At 40.0% G+C, this 22,246-nt stretch overlaps 1 protein-coding gene across 1 annotated transcript in view; it reads right to left on the bottom strand.

The window, feature by feature from the left end:
- Positions 1–22,246, bottom strand: part of RB1 (RB transcriptional corepressor 1) — a 198,402-nt gene that overhangs the window by 3,568 nt on the left and 172,588 nt on the right. Inside the window, 8 exon segments of the mRNA XM_006109689.3 lie at positions 2,269–2,318; positions 2,831–2,973; positions 5,089–5,119; positions 7,031–7,194; positions 7,295–7,408; positions 7,790–7,894; positions 15,805–15,950; positions 17,413–17,558. Of these exon segments, the coding sequence (XP_006109751.2) occupies positions 2,269–2,318; positions 2,831–2,973; positions 5,089–5,119; positions 7,031–7,194; positions 7,295–7,408; positions 7,790–7,894; positions 15,805–15,950; positions 17,413–17,558 (899 nt within the window).

Genomic DNA, 22,246 nt, shown 5'->3' with positions numbered 1-22,246 from the left:
GCAGAAATTTTGTGCACCGGGCCTCTAGTCTATATTATATAAAAAGCCAGCGACTGTAATGGCCATACGACCAGTTGGTATGATGCCCACTGTGTCCAGCAAACTGGCTGATGGGGGGTGGGGCTGGCTGGCCAACCTCATGGCCCCTCCCCCCTGCCGGCCTGCCCCTGTTCGGACTCTCTACCCCAATCAAGAGCAGGCCGCTGGCCAAATGCCCCCTCCTTTCCCCCCGGCCAGCCCCACCCCCGATCAGCCTGCCCCACCACGATATGCCCGCAGGCCCTCCCCCCAGCTGGCCCAACCCTGATAGCACCCCTTACCCCAATATGGGGCGGAGCTGGTTGGCCAACCTCCTGCAGCCCCTTCCCCAGGCCGCTGGCCCCTGATCGGTACCCCCCCAACCAATTCAGGGAGGGGCCGCCCAGCCCACCACCCACAGCACCTCCCCATGGCTGGCCCCACCCCCAATTGGCCCCTCAACCCCAATCAGGGGCAGGGACCACTGGCCAATTGCCCGTGGCCCCTTCCCCCAGCCAACCCGGCCTTAATAGGCCCCGATTGGGGTGGGCTGGCTGGCCAACCTCCCACTATCTCCTCCTCCCAACAGGACAAGCCCCGATCCACCCCAATTGGGGCCGGGTTGGCCGGACCCCACCTGTGCACGAATTCGTTCACTGGGCCTCTAGTCCTATATAATAAAAGGCTAATATGCAAATTGACCAAATGGCAGAACAACCGGTCACTATGACGCACACTGACCACCAGGGGGCAGATGCTCAATGCAGGAGCTGCCCCCTGGTGGTCAGTGCGCTTCCACAGGGGGAACACTGTTCAGCCAGAAGCCGGGCTCATGGCTGGCAAGTGCATTGGCAGTGGCGGGAGCCTCTCCTGCCTCCACGGCAGTTGGACATATCCCAAGGGCTCTCAGACTGTGAGAGGGCACAGGATGGACTGAGGGACCCACCCGCTCGAGTGCATGAGTTTTGTGCACTGGGCTTCTAGTACTTAATAAAGAAGCACAAAGAATATTTACACTTGGAAAAGAAAGAAAACAACAATTCTAAGTCTCTCCCTCTTGCCTTTCCACTCTGAGTCATCTAGTATTGTTTGATGATCTTTTTTTTTAGTGCAGTTCTTTGAGGAAAGCTGAAAAGGAGCCTAGAGAATTCCTTAGCTTTACCAGTTAAAACTCCTGCTGCTTCTCCCCAATTTTCCAGCTGCATAAATCCCTGAATTTCAACCTGTCAGAGGGAATTCACCATCATAGCTAAGTGGATCATTAGGAAATGTATTGACTACAGCAACTGAACTCTTCTCTAAAAATATACATTTTTTTTTTACAGCTTTTTGCTCCCTTTTAAATGTATATTTGAGGGCTCCATAGTGCTTCTAGATGTTTTCAAGGCCTGATTTTGGTTATAAGCTTTATTTCTATTTTCGTGTATAGGAGTGGTAAAGCCACAATTATTTCAAAGTAAAAACAGAAGTAAATTAGTCAATGTAAAATCTAACTCTAACTCTAAATATAAATATATATATATATACACACATATATATATATATATATATTTATAATAAAAAATTTTAAACTTTTGGTATGTTTAAGTTGTCTCTAAGACAACCCAGTAGCAGTTAGCATACATTTATCTTTTCCGTAATGTGCTTTCCATCTACTGTACTTGGGTTAATCTTTTATACTGTCAGAATAACTTAGATAGAACTCTATTTGCCTTAACATTCCAAATTTATGTTACTGTATAACTTGGAAAATGATCAGGTGGTGGTCTTTACCAAAATTCTGATTTCAAGTAATGGAAAACTTTTGTTTTAAATTAAGTTTGAAAACTTGCAAGTTAGGAAAGTTCAGTAATAGAATAGATTATTCTTTAAATAAGGTTTATGATTTTATATATGCTAAGTTTATAAGACCTTTCCCTATAGCCAACACTCTTTAAGAGTTCCTCATTATAGTCCTGCTGTCCTGAAATATCTCCTACCCACAGCCATCCATGTTGAAGATGTTCATTTCTTAGTCTTCCTGGGCAAAGTATTTTAGAAAGGGTCAAGATGACCTTTATTTTGTATCATACATTTAAACTGCAAATGTTTATGTAGGTAAATAATACATTCTTGATTAAATTATATTTTAAATACATGAGCAAGTCCACTAACTGAAGGAATTATATGTATTTATTCTTTTCTAACATGAAAACTATTTTTGTAATGTAAACAATTTCATTTACATAAAGTGAAATGATAAGTACTTACTCATTTCTGCCAGTTTCTGTTGAAATTTGGACTCCCCTGGGAGATGTTTACTGCAGATGAAAAAAATTGCAAAATATTTTATGTGTATATGTATAAATTGAAAACTCTAATTTCCAGTAACTATGGTGCTTTCCGTGACTTATTTTATACTCTTATTTTAGCGAGGAGCTTTTAATGTCAAAGGCTTATAAACAAACTATCTAAAATATGAATATCACAAATTTATGTGGTTCTTATAACAAGGTAGCTAATATTTTTCAAGAGTAAGCATTTTAAAATCTAATGTTAATCAAAAGTCACACAATTTTATCAATATCTTGTAAGAAATTATCAGATTTTAAACATTTGATATTTTCAATGTATTTCAGTAGATGGCATATGGTTTATTTATATGGTGCTTTTAACTCTGGGATGCAGTCATACCTATTATTTTGTGCAATCCTCACAATTTCCAAATAAAATTGGCATGAAAGGGATTGATGGAAGTCAAAAGCAGAGCTGGCACTCTGGTTCTCCAGATGAACAGCTCAGCTACTGAAAAACATTCTAAGACTGTTCCTACCTTCCATCGGCTTCATCTGACCCTTCAATATCAAAGCGTAGTTTTTTCAGTGGCTTAGGAGGGTTGCTTCCTTCTGCACTTCTCTTGAGCACACGGTCACTGTTACACACCATCTGATTTATTTTCTGGAACTTCTCAGAAGTCTATAAATTACAGAATTCCTTATTAAATTTTTTAATATCAGCATTTTGTAGTTAGCAACCCTTAACTGTAGTTAGAGGTGTGTCAAAAAAAATCAGGCAGAGGTAATATCTGCATTTTAATTTTCTGCTTTACTGGACCAAGTAAGACATGAAAAATCTCAAAATCAGAATAACTATGTGCCCAATTAATTACTCCCTCTTTTTAAATCCTCCTGTCTGACTACTGCTCTGAAAGTCCTGGTTTCTCAATTTCAGAACACACTTACACCCAAACCGAGGCTCCCTCTTTCTCAGAAGCACATAAAGTTGAAACAGCTTTCTGGAACCCTGTTTTTGACATTTTTTATTTTTTTAGGACATAACATAACCAGAGAGAACATCATGAGAATTTAATGAGATGAAGTGTCCAGTAATAATAATTTTGGACTCACTTTATGAGTATTATGTTGACAAGTCATGTAGTTTATATATTTTAAGCCATCATTGATACAGTATTTGTTGAAATACTGCTAAATCATAAAATTTTAAAATAACAAATAACAAAAAGACTTAAAGCCAGGCGAGTGTTCTCAGTGGTTAGGGCATCGGCCCGTGCACCAAAGGGTCACCGGTTCAATTTTCAGTCAAGGGCATGTTCCTGGGTTGTAGGTTTGACCCCTGGCCTGGGTTGGGGAGCATGTGGGAGACAACCAACTGATGTGTCTTTCTCATACTGATCTTTCTCTTTCTCTCTCTCTTCCCCTCTCCTCCTCCCTTCCACACTCTCTCTAAAAATCAATGGGAAAAATATTCTCAGGTAAGGATTAACAACAACAACAAGACTTAAAAATTTGAGTTCATCCAGTATAATTGAAGATGGTTTGAGAAAGATATCCTGAGGAAGAATCTTGTCACAGCAAAGTAAAGAAAGTTTTGGTAAGAAATACCAAAGAGGGTATACCTTATCTTATCCAAGGGAGAAACATGTGAAAACATTTTATTTGTTATCTATCTATTTTTGAAGGTGACTTTCTCAGGGATGTGTATGAACATGTTCATTTGAACTAAAAAAGTCAGACTTTCTGATAGAAATTAAATCTGAATGGTGATGGAAGGAGACTTGAGTTGGGGTGAACACACAATACGGTGTACAGATGATGTGTTGTGGAATTGTGCATGGGAAACCTGTATAATTTTGTTAACCAGTGTCACTTCAATAAATTTTTTTAAAAAAGGAAAAAGATAGTGAAAAAAAAATTAAATCTGATTTGACTAATTGATTTGAAGTGGGGATTAACTTTGTTGATTATGTTTTAGTTTCCAAAAATCAAACACAGAAACAGGTTTTGATGGAAAATATGTTTATAGCACATATATATGATAGAAACTAATTCCAGTGCACTTATTAAATTTATAAGATTTTTAGTTATCAGCTTTAAAATATGGAAGTACATATAACAACACTTTCTCAGTTCTTTTAAAGGTTATGGCAAGCAAGAAAGTTTGCACACCACTACTCTATACTTATCCAGATCCAAGTCTACTTATGTGTGTCTCCTTTGAGAAGTCTGAGAGTTGTAGCCTACCTTGAGCTAAATGTCACATCATTTTATTATTTGTAACATACATTTTAACACCTGGTCTTTTAGTGTACAAACTTTTCATCTTTCTCTAGTTACTTTATCTGGGGAAGCATGGCAGGCAGAATGGCTCTTACTAATTCCCACCTCCTAGTGTTTACACCTTGTGTGATCCTCCTGGAGTATGGGCTGGGACTTAGTGTTGTCTTGCTTCTGATAAAAATAATACGGCAAAAGTGATGGAATGTCACTTCCAATGTCAGTGACTAAAAGACTGTGACTTCCATCTTACTCACTATCTGCCTTCCCTCCCTCCCTCTCTGGAATTTTTGCTCTGGGGGAAGCAAGTTGTTACATTGTGAGCAGTAAGTAGCCCCATGGAAAGCCTCAAGTGGCAGGGAGCGGATGGCTTGGGCAGATAGCCATCAGGGACCAGCCAGCAGCCATACAAGTGAGTTTGCAAGAAATCCTCCTCCATTTGAGCATTTATAAATTCAAATTATAGAAATCTTCCATTTCTAGTGCATGTCCCTGTATTTCATAGAAAAATACTCACCCCAAATGATTCACCAATGGATACTAAGATTCTGTCAAGTTTAAGATAAAATACAAATTAGTAATGAAAATCATACATAGACAGAGCAGACAGAGATGAACATACACTATCAGAGATGAACTATCAGAAATACCAAATCAAATGTTTCCTCTACCCTAGAACCACTGATAAATTATACTAACAGGTTTATTTTAATAGTGGTAGTCTAGTCAGACACTGATCTTGTCTCCTAGATTTTTAAGCAAGAACTATGTGTCTGCAAGAACATATTCTGCTGGTGTCCAAATTTAAAGAGGGTAAAAGAAAAATTTAAGTTTACCTCTACTTAATTCTTCCTAAATAAATAGGTAAGTTATTAACATTTCTTTTACATTTTCTCATGAAAAAAAATCAAGTTACATTTGACAAAATGTATGATATTATGTAATAATCTATTTTAATTGGGATATAGAGTAAATGCTATTTATCATATATCCCAGAATCAGAAATCTCCATTAGTCTGCTTGGCCTTGTTTGAACCATATAATTTATGTTCTTGATAATAAAGCTGAAGAACAGCATTCGCCTGACAAAACAAAGATTTGATGACATGCACAAGGAACTAGTAGACATCCAGATTTTATTGTCCTTTAATGCATTGGTAAGTGGCCATTACTCTATATATTTGACTAGCCAGAATACCTAAATATGCTGGGTAAATAAAGTGTTAAGATGCTCTCTTAATGCTTGATCAATGATATATTAGGATTTTCATGGGACTTCTTTGCTAAAGAAGAACCCCAACCCGGAAGTGATTTCACTAGGATCAGCAAACAGCCATCATTATCAGCATAATATGGATTAATTATCATCATTAAAAAATTACCCTGTATACATTTTCATGTGGAAGTGTGTGACTGTGTAAATTAAATAAACATGATGTGGCATCTTAGCAGTTCATAACATAAATTGCAGATTTCAATACACAGATACTCAACTGTAATACCAAATAAAGGATAGTATAGGGGCACACAAAAGCATATATATCATTTTCCAATTACTTTCTGCCTTATCTGTTCCTGGAGAGCTTGAAATTTTTATCATGAGAATGCATTATTTATATAATTAAACATACCATAAATATTAATATTAATATTATCCCCTCTCCTTGTTTGCTTTTTTTGTTCATTAAGTACAACTATATATGCTGACAATTTCCAAGATGAGATGACATTAACTGTAATTGCTAATCTGCCTCCCACTTTATACAAATAGCAGTTTCAAATAGCCCATGATAACATATAATAAGTCAATTGAAGCACTTCAAAGCCAGAGAGCAGTTGTGGTTGGATGTGGAATATAATATAATGATTTGTAGTTGCACAGAATCTTTCATCTAAAAATTTAAAACTGCTTCACACTCATCATTTCCCAGATCCACAGCACCTTTCTGAGGTAGACACAGAGAACTGCCCACGGTAGTATAAGGAAGCCACAGGAAGAATTAGGGATGGACTTCTAAAGACTTAACCTAGTCATCTACTTTTAATCACCCATCTACACTTTTATAACAGAGCAAGATGAACAGGTGCACAGAAAGAGTTTACAGGACATTCAATAAACCACAGAATAAAATTTATTAACCAAAAGTACTCTTTGTTTAGTAGGCTGGCTAACAAAAATATGACTTGAAACCTATTACCAAACTGGTTCTCAGACTGTTTATAAAAGAACAGATCCCAGCATCCAGGAAAGCTAATGACTTAATTTGCAAACCTCCCTAAGTATAAACACAGTATCTTTCACTCCCCCCAAATTCTTATCATGCCACTTAATATAAATAAACAAATTAGGGATGCAAGAGTATAGCTTATTTTAAATGAAGAAAGTTTTATATTTTTATGCTTGAATCAAAATAATCCCCTCTTATATTTTACCACTTCCCTAAAGAGAAAATACAAACCTTGATCTTGGAGTCATTTTTGTTGGAGTTGGCAGACCTTCTGAAATTTTATATGGATTCTTCAGGGGTGATATATAGATGTTCCCCCCAGGAATCCGTAAAGGTGAACTAGAAAACTTGTAAGGGCTTCGAGGAATGTGAGGTATTGGTGACAAGGTAGGGGGCTATAGTAAAAGCAAAGAGGCAGATTATTTATTTAATGTTTTAGTGAAATCCATTGCTTTATAATTAGATTTTCCCAATCAAAGGTTACTTTTAACATACCCTGGTGGAAGCATACTGCAAAATATTTGTTTTCAGTCTCTGCATAAAGACCGAGTTATAGAACACTATAATAGAATCATATTCTTCTTCTCTGATCAAAACCCGTTTGAAGGTCTGAGGAAGAAGAATAAAAACACTTGTTAAATTAATTTGGGAATTTGTCTTTAGATTTTCTTTTTTAATAGTTCATAATATTTTTTAATAGTAAGAAACACATATTATACAGAAAAAAATAATCTAAAAAAGCCTGGACTTGGATTATTGTAGGGATATAGTATTTCTTATTAACTTTATAATGTAAATTTGGATATTAAAGAGCATTACTTTTCTAATTACATTTTAGTTACAAATAATTAACCAATAACATAAAAGTAAAAATTTAATATGTGAATTTATATAGTAAGATCAGAATATATTATCTAATTAATAACTGAAGTTATCCATATTATAAATATGGACCTATCCCAAAAAACCTTACTATGGAAGATTACCTACCTCCTGAACAGCATGAGGAAGATCCTTGTAAGCTGTGACAATGATTTTGAATTTAAGGTCTATATTCTTCACTTTGCATATGCCATACATAGAGCACATCATGATCTAATAAATAAATGTAATGTAAAAGTAGTCAGAATTTTATAACATGATTGTTTTCTAAAAAGCATTTGTTATTTTTCTTTTTAACCTTAAAGATTGAAATTTAATTTCCTAAAGATTTTAACCTTAAAGATTGAAATTTAATTTCCTAAAGATTGAAATTTCTTTTCCCATCCTGAGCTCAGTTTGAAAGTCTACTAGTATGTGAAGTGTTTAACCCAAATTATATTTAAAGAATAAAACACAAATAGCCAACTCTCGAATATTCAGAACTGATCATTTGGTTTATAATAACCCTACTTTTGCTCCTATCCATTAGGTATTTCCCAGAAGATGAAAGTTGAAATTGGAATCAGTTCACTTTGTAAGTAGCACTTTAAAAAAAGCCAGGTGTGAAAAAGGTTCAAATTATCAGGTAAAATCATATTTAATACACTTGATGGTGATGGTAAGGGGAATGCAGTGACTGAAAGGGGACAGCAGAGAATCTTCTGTACTGTTGAGACGGTTCTGTTTCTTGATTTGGATGCTGGTTATACAGGTGTGTTTTGGTGATGAATTTATATTAAGATACACCATTATGGATTTTTCTATATGCATATGACATTCCAAGTAAAAGTATTTTTAAATGCAAAAATAAGATTTAAAAGGATTCCCTGTGACTATAAATGTTATTGCCTAATTGAAGTATTCATATCTTCTGCAACATTCTTGCTCACTTCTACTATTGCCAGGAATACCTATTCATCATCCCTTGCTCAGCAGTCAATCAGCCCCAATCCTACTATTCCTCCCATTAAAAGGCCATCCAGTATCCTCTCTGCTAATTCATATTTTTCTCCTACTCCAACACTTTACCTAAGGCACCTCTCATAAAAATGTTTTTTAGTCTAGGTACCCAATTTCTTTGGAAATCCTTAGCACTACTGTTTATATCTTTCTAAACAGTAGAGAAGCAGAAGAACCAAAAGGCAACAGGTACATACTTTAAAAAATCCAACATACTAGAATGTATACATCCAAATATAATCTGGAAAGATATACATATCTGTAGGTAACACCTTTATGCAATAATTCATCTTTTGTTCAAAACACTTTTACTGGGAACATCACTGTCAACCTTATAGAAATAAAAAATTATAGGGAAAAATTATGAATAATTGTGTACAAAAAACAAAACAGATATCTAAGATAAAACAGAAAAATTTATAGGACACAAATGATCAAAACTGACTCAAGAAGAGCTGACCTTGAATTAGTAATCAAAAAGTTTCCACAAACTTTCTCCAGATGGCTTGACTGGTGAATTCTACCACACATAAAGAAGAATCAGTATCAATTCTTCACAAACTCTTCTGAAATTAGAAGAGGAGGGAACACTACCCAACTATTTCTACGAGGCCAGTATTTTTCTGATACCAAACCAGATATCACAAGAAAATTGTTAATTAACATCTCTTATGATTATAAATGGAAAAATCTTCAGTCCTGGCCGGGTAGCTCAGTTGGTAGAGCATTGTCCCAATACACCAAGATTGCGGGTTCAATTCCTTATCGGGGCGCATATAAGAAACAACCAATGAATGCATAAATAAGTGCAACAACAAGCCTATGTTTCTCTTACTGTTTTCTCTCCATTTTTCCCCCTCTCTTTAAAAATCAATTTTTAAAAATCTTCAACAAAAATAAGCTGAATTCAGCAGCACTGTGGATACATTGTGACCAACTGGGATTCATTCTAGAAATGCAAGGTGGGTTAACATGTAGAATTCAACTAATATAATATACTAAGTATCAATACAATAAAAGGAAAAGAACAATGATCTCAATACAGAGAAAAAGTATTTGACAAAATTCAACATCCTTTCATGATGAAAGCATTCAATAAACTAGGAATAGAAAGAAACTTTCTTAATCTAATAAAGGATGTATATAAAAAACCCACAGCTAGCAACATATTTAATGATTTAATAATAATGCATGCTTTCCCCTAAGGTCAGAAACAAAACAAGGATATCCCTTCTCACCACTTCCATTCACCATTATATTGGAGGTTTTAGCCAGGGCTATTTGGCACATAAATGAAATGAAAATTGCCTAGATTGAAAAGGAAGAAGTAAATTCACAGAAGACATGATCTTTATATTGAAAATCTTAAGGAGTCCACTAAAAACTATTAGAACTGGTAAACAACTTCAGCAAGATTATATATACAAAAGATAAATATACAAAAATCAACTGTATTTTCATACACTTGTAAAGAACAATCTGAAAAAGAAATTAAGGAAAAAATTATATTTATAATAGTGTTAAAAAGAATAAAATACTTAGGCATAAATTTAACAAAACCAGTGAAAGATTTGTACTCTAAAAAAAAAAACATTGATCAGAACGTCAAACCTCAGAGGGAAGGTAGGGGAGGGGAGAGGTAAGGGGGAAGAGATCAACCAAAGGACTTGTATGCATGCATATAAGCCTAACCAATGGACACAGACAAAAGTGGGGGTGAGGGCATGAGTAGGGGAGTGTAATGGGGGCTAAAGACACCTATGTAATACCTTTATCAATAAAGAAATTAAAAGTCAAAAAATTTTTAAAAACACATTGTTGAAAGAAATTAGGAAAGATTTAAATAAATGGAAAGACAATGTTGTTTTGACAGCACTCTTTCAAATGATCTATGAGTCACTGTAATCCCTATCATAATCCCAGCGGGTTTCTTTGTGGAAATCGACAAGCCAATCCTAAAATACATATAGAAAGCAAGTTTCAGAATAGTGAAACCAATCTTGTAAAAGAGCAAAATCAGAATGCTCACACTTCCCTATTTTAAAACTTACTATAAAACTACAGTAATCAAGACAGTGTGGTACTGGCATAAGAAAAGACATATTGATCAATAAAATAGATTAGAGATAAACACACATTTACGATTAATTTATTTTTAAAACTTTCAATAGGGAAAGTAGACACTGTTCAAGTAATGGTGCTGGAACAACTAGTATCCATATACAAAAGAATGAAGTTGGACCTCATGCTATATACAAAAATTATCTCAAAATGGAACAAAATCTAAATGTAAGAGCTAAAAGTATAAAACTTAGAGGAAAACAGGAATAAATTTTCACGACCTGTGATTTGGCAATGATTTTTTAGATATGACACCAAATGCACCAATAACAAAAGAAAAAATAGGTAAATTGAACATCATCAGAATGAAAAACTTCTGAGTTTCAAAGGACACCACCAAGGAAGTGAAAAGAGAATTCAGAGAATGGGAGAAAATACTTGCAAGTTATTCCTAATAAGGAATCTGTATAAAGAATACATAAAGGCTGAAACTGGTTTGGCTCAGTGGATAGAGCGTCAGCCTGCGGACTGAAAGGTCCTAGGTTCGATTCCGGTCAGGGGCATGTACCTGGGTTGCGGGCACATCCCCAGTAGATGTGCAGGAGGCAGCTGATCGATGTTTCTAACTCTCTATCTCTCTCCCTTCCTCTCTGTAAAAAAATCAATAAAATATATTTTAAAAAAAAAAGAATACATAAAGAATCCTTAGAATTCAATAATAAAAATAGAACCCAACTTAAAAATAGGCAAAGGATATTTCTCCACGGAAGATATGCAAATGGCCAATAAGCACATGAAAGATTCTCAATTAACATCATAAGCCACCAGGGAAATGCAAATAAAAAAAGTAACTACCCATTAGGATGCTTATATCCAAAAACAGCAAATAACAAGTTGGTGAGGCTGTGAAGAAACTGGAACCTCATACACTGCTGGCACAATCATAAAATGGTGTAGCCATGTTGGAAAACAATCTGGCCATTCCTCAAAAGGTTAAACATAGAGTTACCATTTGACTCAGAATTTCTACTATTAGGCAAATAAATACCTGAGAGAAATGAAAACATATGTCCACATAAAAATCTGTACATGAATGTTCATAGTAACATTACCTACAACAGCCAAAAAGTAGAAATCAAATGTACATCAATTGATGAAGAGATGGACATGATGTGGTATATCTATACAATGGAATATTATTTGGCAATTAAAAGGAATAAAGTACTGATAAAAGCTATAACACAGATGAACAATGAAAACAATAGTATGGTAAAGGCTAGAGGTGGGGGCAGAGAGGGGTAAAGGGGGGGAATGGGACATCTGTAATACTGTCATCAGTAAAAAATAAATAAATAAAGAAAGAATCCATATATATCTGCACACACCCAGGTCATCTATGAATATCCATAAAAATTATTCTAAGTGAAAGAAGCCAAACACAAAAGATAACATATTATATGATTCAATTTATATGAAATATCCAGAATAGGCAAATCTACAGACAAAAAGTGTATCAGTGTGCCTGGGGCTGGAGAAGGTTGGTAATGGGGTGGTATGTGAGTGCTAAAGGGTATGAGGTTTCTTTTTTTGGCATGATGAAAAGGTTTTAAAATTTACTTTGGTGATGGTTGTACAACCCTGTGAATATACTAAAAACCACTGGAATTATACTTTAAACTATGACCCGGTGCACGAAATTTGTGCACATTGAAAGGCAATTAGAGGATGTGAGTGTGAGGCAGTCCGCGTTTTTGAAATTCAATGACACGAATTTTAGCTATTACTTTGCCAAATAAATGGAATTTACATATATCATTTAAAAGAGCATTCAGCTTAATATTAAAAACTCTGGCTAACAAGTCAGGTCTGTTTTCAACTTTTTGCCAGTGTTGTAAAATGTTTGCAATATCTGCCCATTTGGGGTTGCATGTCATGGTTATGAATAAATCGGGCTTGCCATCCTTTGTTACAATTGCCATAACATCCTGATATCACTGCTGCATATTTCTGGGACTACCCTCAAAAGATGATGGAAGTATTATCATTTTACCAATTGGCACATTGTCATTTTCAGATCTAGATTTGAGATAATCCATCAAACCACTATATTTTTCAACTTTCAACTTAGATTGGTTTGCTTTGATGAAATTTATCCGATTGGCCTCCATTTTTGAATATGAATCCACGATAAACTGTTGAGTTATTTCCTGCATTTAAAATAGGATTGAACGTGTCCCGCACAGAGAGATGAAATCCATAATACTGCATTTGTGTGACTCGTGTCCTTACATTTTGTCTAGTATTATTGCCGATTACACTGTTGTCTCTGAGTCTTAATGCAATATCTGTTCCCCAGCCTTTTTCACCATGTGGAAAAAGAATAGGATATGTCATTGCATCTAATGTAAGAAACAAGATGTTGATTTGTTTCATTTTAGTGGCATTTGGATTGTTGGGATCTGGTTTACAATGAATGAGCAAGTCCCTTTCAAAAGGAGGTTCTCCATCTTCGTTTCTGAATATGACAGCAACCTCAGTTACACGGGGAGAATTATATCTACCCAGGTCACTGTTACGATCATATTTAATTGCCATTGTTACTTCTGTGGGAGCAATACCTTTTGCTGCTGCTTCAGATTGGGCTTCTTTTTCTACCTCATGTAGCATCTTGTACGATTTTATTAATTCATTTATTTCATGTATGAAGTTGTTGATGTTGATCATGAGTCTTTCTGAGCAGCCTTGGTTTTCTGGCATTGCTAATCTTTTACTTGTAGCTTTGGCTGTATCCAAAATACAGAGTTGAGCAAACTTCAAGAAACACCATCCAAAGGATGCAAAGTTCTAGTACGGTGATAAACTTGTCCGTATATTCTAAAACAGTATGGCCCATATCCTCATGACGATGCAATATTTGCACCCATGGAAGCAAAAGCAAAAGAACTATTTATGGAACGAATATTTTCCATGAAATTTTTACTGTCAGAATCTTCGTTTGTCATTAATCTTTTTAAATATGCTGGGTAATATAAAAAAATGTATATCATTTGGACAGACTTTGCCTTTGCTACAACATTGAGTAAGTTTCCCAACGGATGGTTTTTCATCCGAGAAATTTAGTGATAGGCAAAATTCACATCGAACAGTCATTCCATCACAACTATGTTCAAGAATTGCATCCTCATGTACTCCATTTTCGCTGAGAAGGCAGTTCCTACCAGAATTTGTAGTACTTGTTGATGACTGTTCTCTAGACATATTCTGTCGTTGCCACCACCTTCTTTCTACTTCAAAGGCACGTTGGTTTTTAGACATTTTCTGTCAATGATGCCAGTGTTTTTCGGCATCAGAGTAACGTTTTTCCAATAGCTGGTCTTCAGATACATTCTGTCACAGGCGCCGCCTTCTTTCAAGATCAGTTGCACGATGCTCTTCAGACATTTTCTGTCAATAATGACAGAATCTTTCGGCTGAAGAGCTACGTTGTATCAACAGTTGTTCTTTAGACATAGTCCCACCTCCCTGCTGTCACGGTCTGAGATGTGGGTGAATGAGAATCCTGGCTGTTAGGCCGCTGAGAGCTGTCTGACCAATGGCTGATTCTGGCTGATTCTGTGGGGGTGGGACTTCCTCCTCCCTGCTGTCGGTTTCCAAAGCTGGGATGAGTAAGTTGGGGTGACAAAGGGAGCCACGCCCTCTAAGCCGCCCTCTGTCTTGCTCTGCTCTATGTCCAGCGGCCTCCTGCTCTGCCAAATCTTCCATACCTCCCACTCTCCACCTGCTCTCCTGCTCTAATCTCCACCGGCGAAGGTCTCCAGAGCCTCTGGGCATGGCTAGGCATTGCCGCCGTTGCCTCCCAGGGCTCTTGACACCTGCATATGCAAATTAACCCCCTATCTTTGGCAGGTTAATTTGCATACTCACTCCTGATTGGCTGGTGGGCATTGCGGAGGGATGGTCAATTTGCATCTTTCTCTTTTATTAGTATAGACTAGAGGCCCAGTGCACGAATTCGTGCACAGGTGGAGCCCCTCTAGGTGGCCTGCAGGGATCGGGCCGAAACCCACAGTACAACACTGCCTGCAGCTCTTATCTGCTGCTCCCACTCATCCCAGTCCCACTGTGCCTGCCGTAGGCTTGCGCCCAATCAGTCCCCATCAGGAGAGGCTCCTGCTGCTGCAGCAGCGCTCCCCAGCCATGAGCCCTGCATCTGGTGCTCTCCCAAGGGGAGTGGCCTGTGGGATCAGGCTGAAACCCGCTCTCCAACATCCCCTAAGGGGTCCTGGATTGCGAGAGGGTGCAGGCCAGGTTGAGGGACCCCACAGTGATCGGGCCCGGGAGGGACACCAGGAGGGCTCCAGGGTGTGTCCGGCCCATCTCGCTCAGTCCCAATTGGCTGCACCCCAGCAGCAACCTAACCTACCAGTCAGAGCATCTGCCCCCTGGTGGTCAGTGCACATCATAGCGAGCAGTTGAGCAGCGTTAGCATATCATTAGCATATTACGCTTTGATTGGTTGTCTGGTTGTTCTGCTGTTCAGTCTATTTGCATATTACCCTTTTATTATATAGGATGGGTAATTTGTATGGTATATGACTTAATCTCAATAAAGCTGTTACCCCAAAATATTATTATCCTGTTTACAGAAAAGAAAAAGGGAAATATAAGATTGTTCTCTGTAAATTAATTAACCCAGTTGTTTGTTAGTTCATTCATTCATTCATTCAATAGGTACTGTTTTAGAACAATTGGTTCTTAAGTCTCCTGCTTTATTCTACAATAAAATGAAATCTAGCTTATTACAACACAGAAAAACCTATGATAAACAGTTTCTTCAGTGACTATTACATATAAGATCTTCCATGTCATTAAGCAAGCAAAGTTACTAAAATACTCAAGCTCTAATTTGTAAGAATTACAGGAAAAATGTAAAAGGTAGCCAATAAGTAAATATATATTAAGTCTACTAAACTGATCTAGCTATTTGAATTTGATCTTAAGAAATCAGTACATAGTTAACAAATACGTAGGAGAAGGGAAGGTGAAGTGCATTCTTTTCTTACCTGATCCAAATGCCTGTCTCTCATGAGTTCATACTCATTTTGTAGTGTGTGCTGGAAAAGGGTCCAGATGATGTGTTCTAGTTCTGGGTGGTCAGACAGAAGACGTGCACATAGAGTGTTTAGGCGAAGATATGCTAGTCGGTACACTTGAAGAGACAAGGGGAATTAGTTACGTTTAGTGTTCATCTTGAATTATCAGTGGATTTTTTAAAAAACATTAAATGGCTATAACCATATGCTATTAAATGGAATTTTAATAATATCTACACTTCTACCATTCTTTCCCTTATGAATAAATGATTTCTAGTCTTAGCATAGTGCTAAGTAAAATAATACTTGCTGAACTGATTATTACAGCATAAAATTAAGACAGAAGGTAAAAGAAAGAAGATCATAAGATATGAAATTAGACAAACCACATAGGGTTTGTCTCAGTTCTGTTGGTAACCACTCAGCAGAGATGTTAAAAATTCTATCGGTATTCAAAAGGGAACATTGTTTTTAAAAATGGAATTTCCAGTGTCTTAAATTTTCCAACCCTAAACACAAATACAAAGTGTATTTATCTATAAAATGCCAATGGAGCATACTCTGTTGAAAAAATGGTAGACTTGTACCACTAAGTGGTAACATGACTGTGATATAAACTTTATTTAGAGATTACTGTATTAAAAATACTACTGGAATACAGGGTTGGAGAGAAGAAATCCACAAAATTGAATTTTCCTCCATCTACTTTAAATATGAATATCCTTGGTTTTAAATGTACCATTAAAAGACTTGCATAAGGTAATCAGAATATTTTAGTTAACAATTTATCCCAGTGGTTCTCAAACTTTAGTGTGCATCAGACTTGCCAAGAGTGCTTGTTAAAACAAGATTTTTTTTTTTGCTTCATCCTAGAGTTTCTGATTAAGTAGTTTATTTTAATTTCTACAACTTTCTAGGTAAGTTGGACTCTGCTGGCTGGGGACTACACTTTGGAACCACTGCTTTTGTAAGGGCTGTCTTACAATATTTCTGACTTTAATAAATCAGAAAAAAATATTTAACACAGAGAAGTCTGGCCTTTCACTTTCCTCTAAAGAGCCTCAAGGGTGTGTACACTTGTGTGTATAAACACATGCACAGACATACAAACCAACCTCCCTGTACTAGCATACACACATGATCAGAGTGCTATTCAAGCTAGTTATTAGGAAATGTGCCTGTACTAGGGCACAGCACATTGTGTACTCTCATATACATCTGAACACCTGAACATGCACACCTGAACAGCAAAAGCAATATCAGGAGCAAGTATTTCCAGACATAAATTTGAAATCATAACAACAGCAGCAACAATAACATTTTTCTGAGTGCTTACTATGTGCTAGGCACCGCTGCAAGCATTTTATGTATTAATTCATTTAATTCTCTCAAAAAATCTATAAGGTAAATTATTATAATTATAAGGTAGCTTATCATTTGTATGTTACAGATGAGGAAACGGAGGCATAGAGATATTAAGTGTGCCCAAGGTCACACCTAGTAAGCAAAATAACCATGATTTGAACCTACTCAGGCTGGTTTCAGAGTCCATGCTCTTGAAAGTAATCATATACTAACCTTTTTTGTAAAAGAGTGAGAGGGAGGTAGATTTCAATGGCTTCTGAGTCTGGAAGGCTGAGGTTGCTTGTGCTTCTGCATTTGCAGTAGAATTTACACGTGTAGTTGACCCTTTTTTCTTTGGGGATCTTACAGGAGAAAGATACCTAGATATATTCAAAGGAAAAGTCTTCATATATGTTTGCTAAAAACCTCTCTCTCTCCCTCACCCCTCTCCCTCCCTCCCTCCCTCCTTCCCTCCTTCCCTCTCTCTTTCTCTCTCTTACACACACACACACACACACACACACACACACACACACACACACACAGTTGTACACATGCATCCAAACACACCTTGTATATTTATTCTGTTGTTCTGCTATTCCTTGAGCAGGCTATTTAAATATATAATGAAAAATATAGCTTAATAGGCAAATTAAGTTTGTCATTATCATTTCGAACTCTTTAATAAATGGCTTTTCCAGGTAATTACTGCCATATTAAAAAAAAAACACTACATAGTATATATGTTCAATTTTAATAATTATAGTGGGATTGAGATCATAAAATGACTCCAGCTTAAAATAACAAGTTATTATACTAAAACTAGAGGCCCAGTGCACAAAAATTTGTGCACTCGGGGGTTGGGAAGGGGGGGGCCCTCAGCCCGGCCTGTGCCCTCTCGCAGTCTGGGACCCCTCGGGAGATAACGACCTGCTGGCTTAGGCCTGCTCCCGGGTGGCAGAGGGCAGGCCCAATCCCTAGGTGCAGCCACTGGTCGGGCTCAGAGCAGGGCCGATTGGAGAGTTGGGGCGCCGCCCCCTGTCATGCACAGAGCAAGGCGATTGGGAGGTGCGATGCCACCCTCAGTCACGCTCAGGTAGGGCTGATGGGGGTGGGCACTGCCTCCTGTCACACTCAGGCAGGTCGATGGGAGGTGCGTGCCACCCCCTTGTCACGCATAGAGCAGGGCAATCAGGGGAGGGGTTGAGAGCGCTGCCCCCTGTCACGCACAGAGCAGAGCCCATCAGAGAGGTTGAGGCTCCGTACCCTGTCACACACAGAGCAGAGACCCATCAGAGAGTTGAGGAGCTCCCCCCTGTCACGCACAGAGCAGGGCCGATCAGGGAGTTGGGGCACCGCCCCCTGTCACACACAGAGCAGGGCTGATCAAGGGGTTGGGGCGCCGCCACTGTCACACTCAGGGCAGGGTCAATGAGGAGGTTATGGCTCTACCCTGTCACACACAGAGCAGGGCCCGTGGGGGGGTGGGGGGGTTGGGGCTCGGCCCTCTATCACACACAGAGCAGGGCCGATCAGGAGGTTGGTGCGCCGCACCCTGTCAAACACAGAGCCGCAGGGCAATCAGGGGATTGGGGAGCTCCCCCCTATCAAGCACAGAGCAGGGCTGATCAGGGGGTTGGGGCGCCTTCCCCTGTCATGAACAGAGCAGGGCGGATAGGGAGGTTGTGGCCCCGCCCCCATCACACACAGAGCCGCAGGGCGATCAGGGGGTTTGGGCGCTGCCCCCTGTCACGCTGATCCGGTGCCAGGAGGCCTCGCGGTTCCGCTGATCCCGGTGCTGGGAGGCATATTACCCTTTTACTATATAGGATAGAGGCCTGGGGGCCGGCTGGTTTGCCCTGAAGGGTGTCCTGGATTAGGGTGGGGGTCCCCACTGGGGTGCCTGGCCAGTCTGGGTGAGGGGCTGAGGGCTGCTTTCAGGCTGGCGGTTGTTGATTGAAGCTCCCAACCACTCCTTTTTTTTATTTTATTCTGGGCCAGCTTTAGCTCTGGCTTTAGCTCTGAGGCTTTGTATCTGGTTTGTTTCGGTTCTATAATCGAAACAATGTATAACTTCAGCTCTGAGATCCCGGCCTATATTTGTTAGAATGTTTCAAACTGCCAGCTCAGAGGCTGGTAGCACAGGCGGGGAACGTTGGAGTCCTCCTTCACTGCAGCAAGCAAGCCTCATGTTCGCTTCCAGCTGCCTGGCTGCCGGCCGCCATCTTGGCTGACAGTTAATTTGCATAAGGATACGCTGATAGCCAATGGGAAGGGTAGCGGTCGTACGCAAGGATACGCTGATAGCCAATGGGAAGGGTAGCGGTCGTACGCTAATTACCATGTTTCTCTTTTATTAGTGTAGATAGGATTGTCATTTTTCTTTCCTCTTAAAAAATGTCTCATTAATAACTGTGGTTCATATCTGTACACATACATACACCCATCTAAATTATTTAATACAGATTTCTATGAATTAATACTTTAGATAAAATTTTCAAGGCAGATTTATACTTGTATACTAAATACAGGATGGAGCAAGAGTAAGCTTATAGTTGTTTGCATGGAAAATAAAATAATAATAAGTAAATAATAATACAAGAATAAACTTGTGTTTCGTGTACTCACAACTATAAACCTAATTTCCCCCATCCTGAATGTCAGACATAAATCTCAATTTCTTTTTCTTTTTATGTTTTTGTTAATCCTCATGTGAGGATATTTTTCCATTGATTTTTAGAGAGTGGAAAAGGGAGGAAAAGACAGAAACAGTGATGTGAGAGAAACACAACTGGTTGCCTCCTGCATGAGCCCCAACCAGGGCCCTGGCTGAGGAGGAGCCTGCAACCAAGGTACGTGCCCTTGACCAAAATCAAACCCAGGACCCTTTGGTCCACAGGCCAATGCTCTATCCACTAAGCAAAACTGGCTAGGGCAAATCTCAATTTCTGACATTCTACTGATGTATTGCCCTTTATTTTACAGGATAATCCAAGTCTACTTTCTAATTTTACATTAGTAGCGAAGAAATAATTCTGAGCAGGAAGTAGGATTTGTACTTTATCATGGATGATTCTACTGCATGCACTATACTAACTAATACACTAGGAAAAAGGAATCACCATCATAATGATTTCATAAGTACCAGATCTAGTCTATTATCAATGTTGGATTCCCTTAAATTCACTATCCTATATAATAGCCTAATATGCTGTGTCTGGTCATCCAGTCAGTGTTCAACCAATCAAAGCGTAATATGCTAATTATATGCTAAGGCTGCTCAACTGCTCACTATGATATGCACTGACCACCAGGAAGCAGACAGTCAACCGGTTGCTATGATGTGCACTGACCACCAGGGAGCAGATGCTCTGACCGATAGGTTAGCTTGCTGCTGGGGTCCAGCCAATCGGGACTGAGCAAGATGGGCTGGACACGCGCTGGAGCCCTACTGCGGTCCCTCCCCGGCTGGCCAACCTCCCATGTCCCTCCCCAACCCCGATCGGGCACTGTTGGGTCCCTCGGCCTGGCCTGCACTCTCTCACAATCCAGGACCCCTTGGGGGATGTTGGCGAGCCAGTTTTGGCATGATCCTGCAGGCCACTCCCCTCAGGAGGGTGTCAGATGCAGGGCTCATGGCTGGCGAGCACCACTGTGGCGGCGTGAGCCTCTCCCGATCGAGACTGATTGGGCACAAGCCTGCTGCAGGTGCAGTGGGGCCGGGATGAGCGGGAGCAACAGGTAGGAGCTTCAGGTGGCATTGGACTGTGGGTTTTGGCCTGATCCCTACAGGCACCCCAAGGGACCCCATCCATGCACGAATTCGTGCACTGGGCCTCTAGTCTATGCTAATAAAAGGGTAATATGCTAATTAGACCAGGAGACCTTCCAGGAGACTGGGCAGGGAGGGCAGTTGGGGGCCATGAGGCTGGCTGGGGAGGGCAGTTGGGGGAAATCAGGCCGGCAAGGGGGGGTAGTTGGGGGCAAGCAAGCCGGCGGGGGGGCCAGTTGGGGGTGATCAGGCCAGCAAGGGAGGGCAGTTGGGGGCGAGCAAGCTGGCAGGCCCACAGGGATCGGGCCTAAACCAGCAGTCGGACATCCCCCGAGGGGTCCCAGATTGGAGAGGGTGCAGGCTGGGCTGAGGGAAACCCCCAGCCCCCCTTCCACGAATTTCGTGTATCAGGCCACTAGTCCTATCTAATAAAAGAGAAACATGGTAATTAGCCATACCTCCGCTACCCTTCCCATTGGCTAATCAGGGCAATATGCAAATTAACTGCCAGCCAAGATGGCGGCCGGCAGCCAGGCAGCTTGAAGCGAACATGAGGCTTGCTTGCTTCAGTGACGGAGGAATCCAACGTTCCCCGCCTGCCGCTGCTGGCCTCTGAGCTTGCAGTTTGAAACATTGTTACAAATATAGAAGCTAAACAAAACCCCAGAAACCTGCTTTCAGCCAGCCAGGATCTCAGAGCTGGAGTTGAAACAGTGTTTCGATTATAGAACACAAACAAACCAGATACCTGCTTTCAGCACCCAAGGTCTCAGAGCTGGAGCCGAGCCTCAGAGCTAAAGCTGGCCCAGAATAAAAAAAAAAAGAAAAAAAGGAGTGGTTGGGAGCTTCAGTCACTCACCAGCCTGAAAACAGCCCTCAGCCCCTCATCCAGACTGGCCAGGCACCCCAGTGGGGACCCCCACCCTGAAGGGGGTGTGACCAGCTGCAAACAGCCATCAGCCCCTCAGCCAGACTGGCCAGGCACCCCAGTGGGGACCCCCACCCTGATCCAGGACACCCTTCAGGGCAAACCAGCCGGCCCCCACTCGTGCACCAGGCCTCTATCCTATATAGTAAAAGGGTAATATGCCTCCCAGCACCGGGATAAGCGGAGCAGCGAGGCCTCCCAGCACCGGGATCAGCGTGACAGGGGGCAGCGACCAAACCCCCTTATCTCCCTGCGGCTCTGTGTGTGAGAGGGGCGGGGCCACAACCTCCCTATCCGCCCTGCTCTGTTCATGCCAGGGGAAGGCGCCACAACTCCCTGATCACCCTGCTCTGTGCCTGATAGGGGGA

Source organism: Myotis lucifugus, unplaced genomic scaffold (assembly GCF_000147115.1).
Source record: "Myotis lucifugus unplaced genomic scaffold, Myoluc2.0 scaffold_7, whole genome shotgun sequence".
NCBI classification, from domain to species: Eukaryota; Metazoa; Chordata; class Mammalia; order Chiroptera; family Vespertilionidae; genus Myotis; species Myotis lucifugus.
This window is presented reverse-complemented; position numbering and strand designations above follow the sequence as displayed.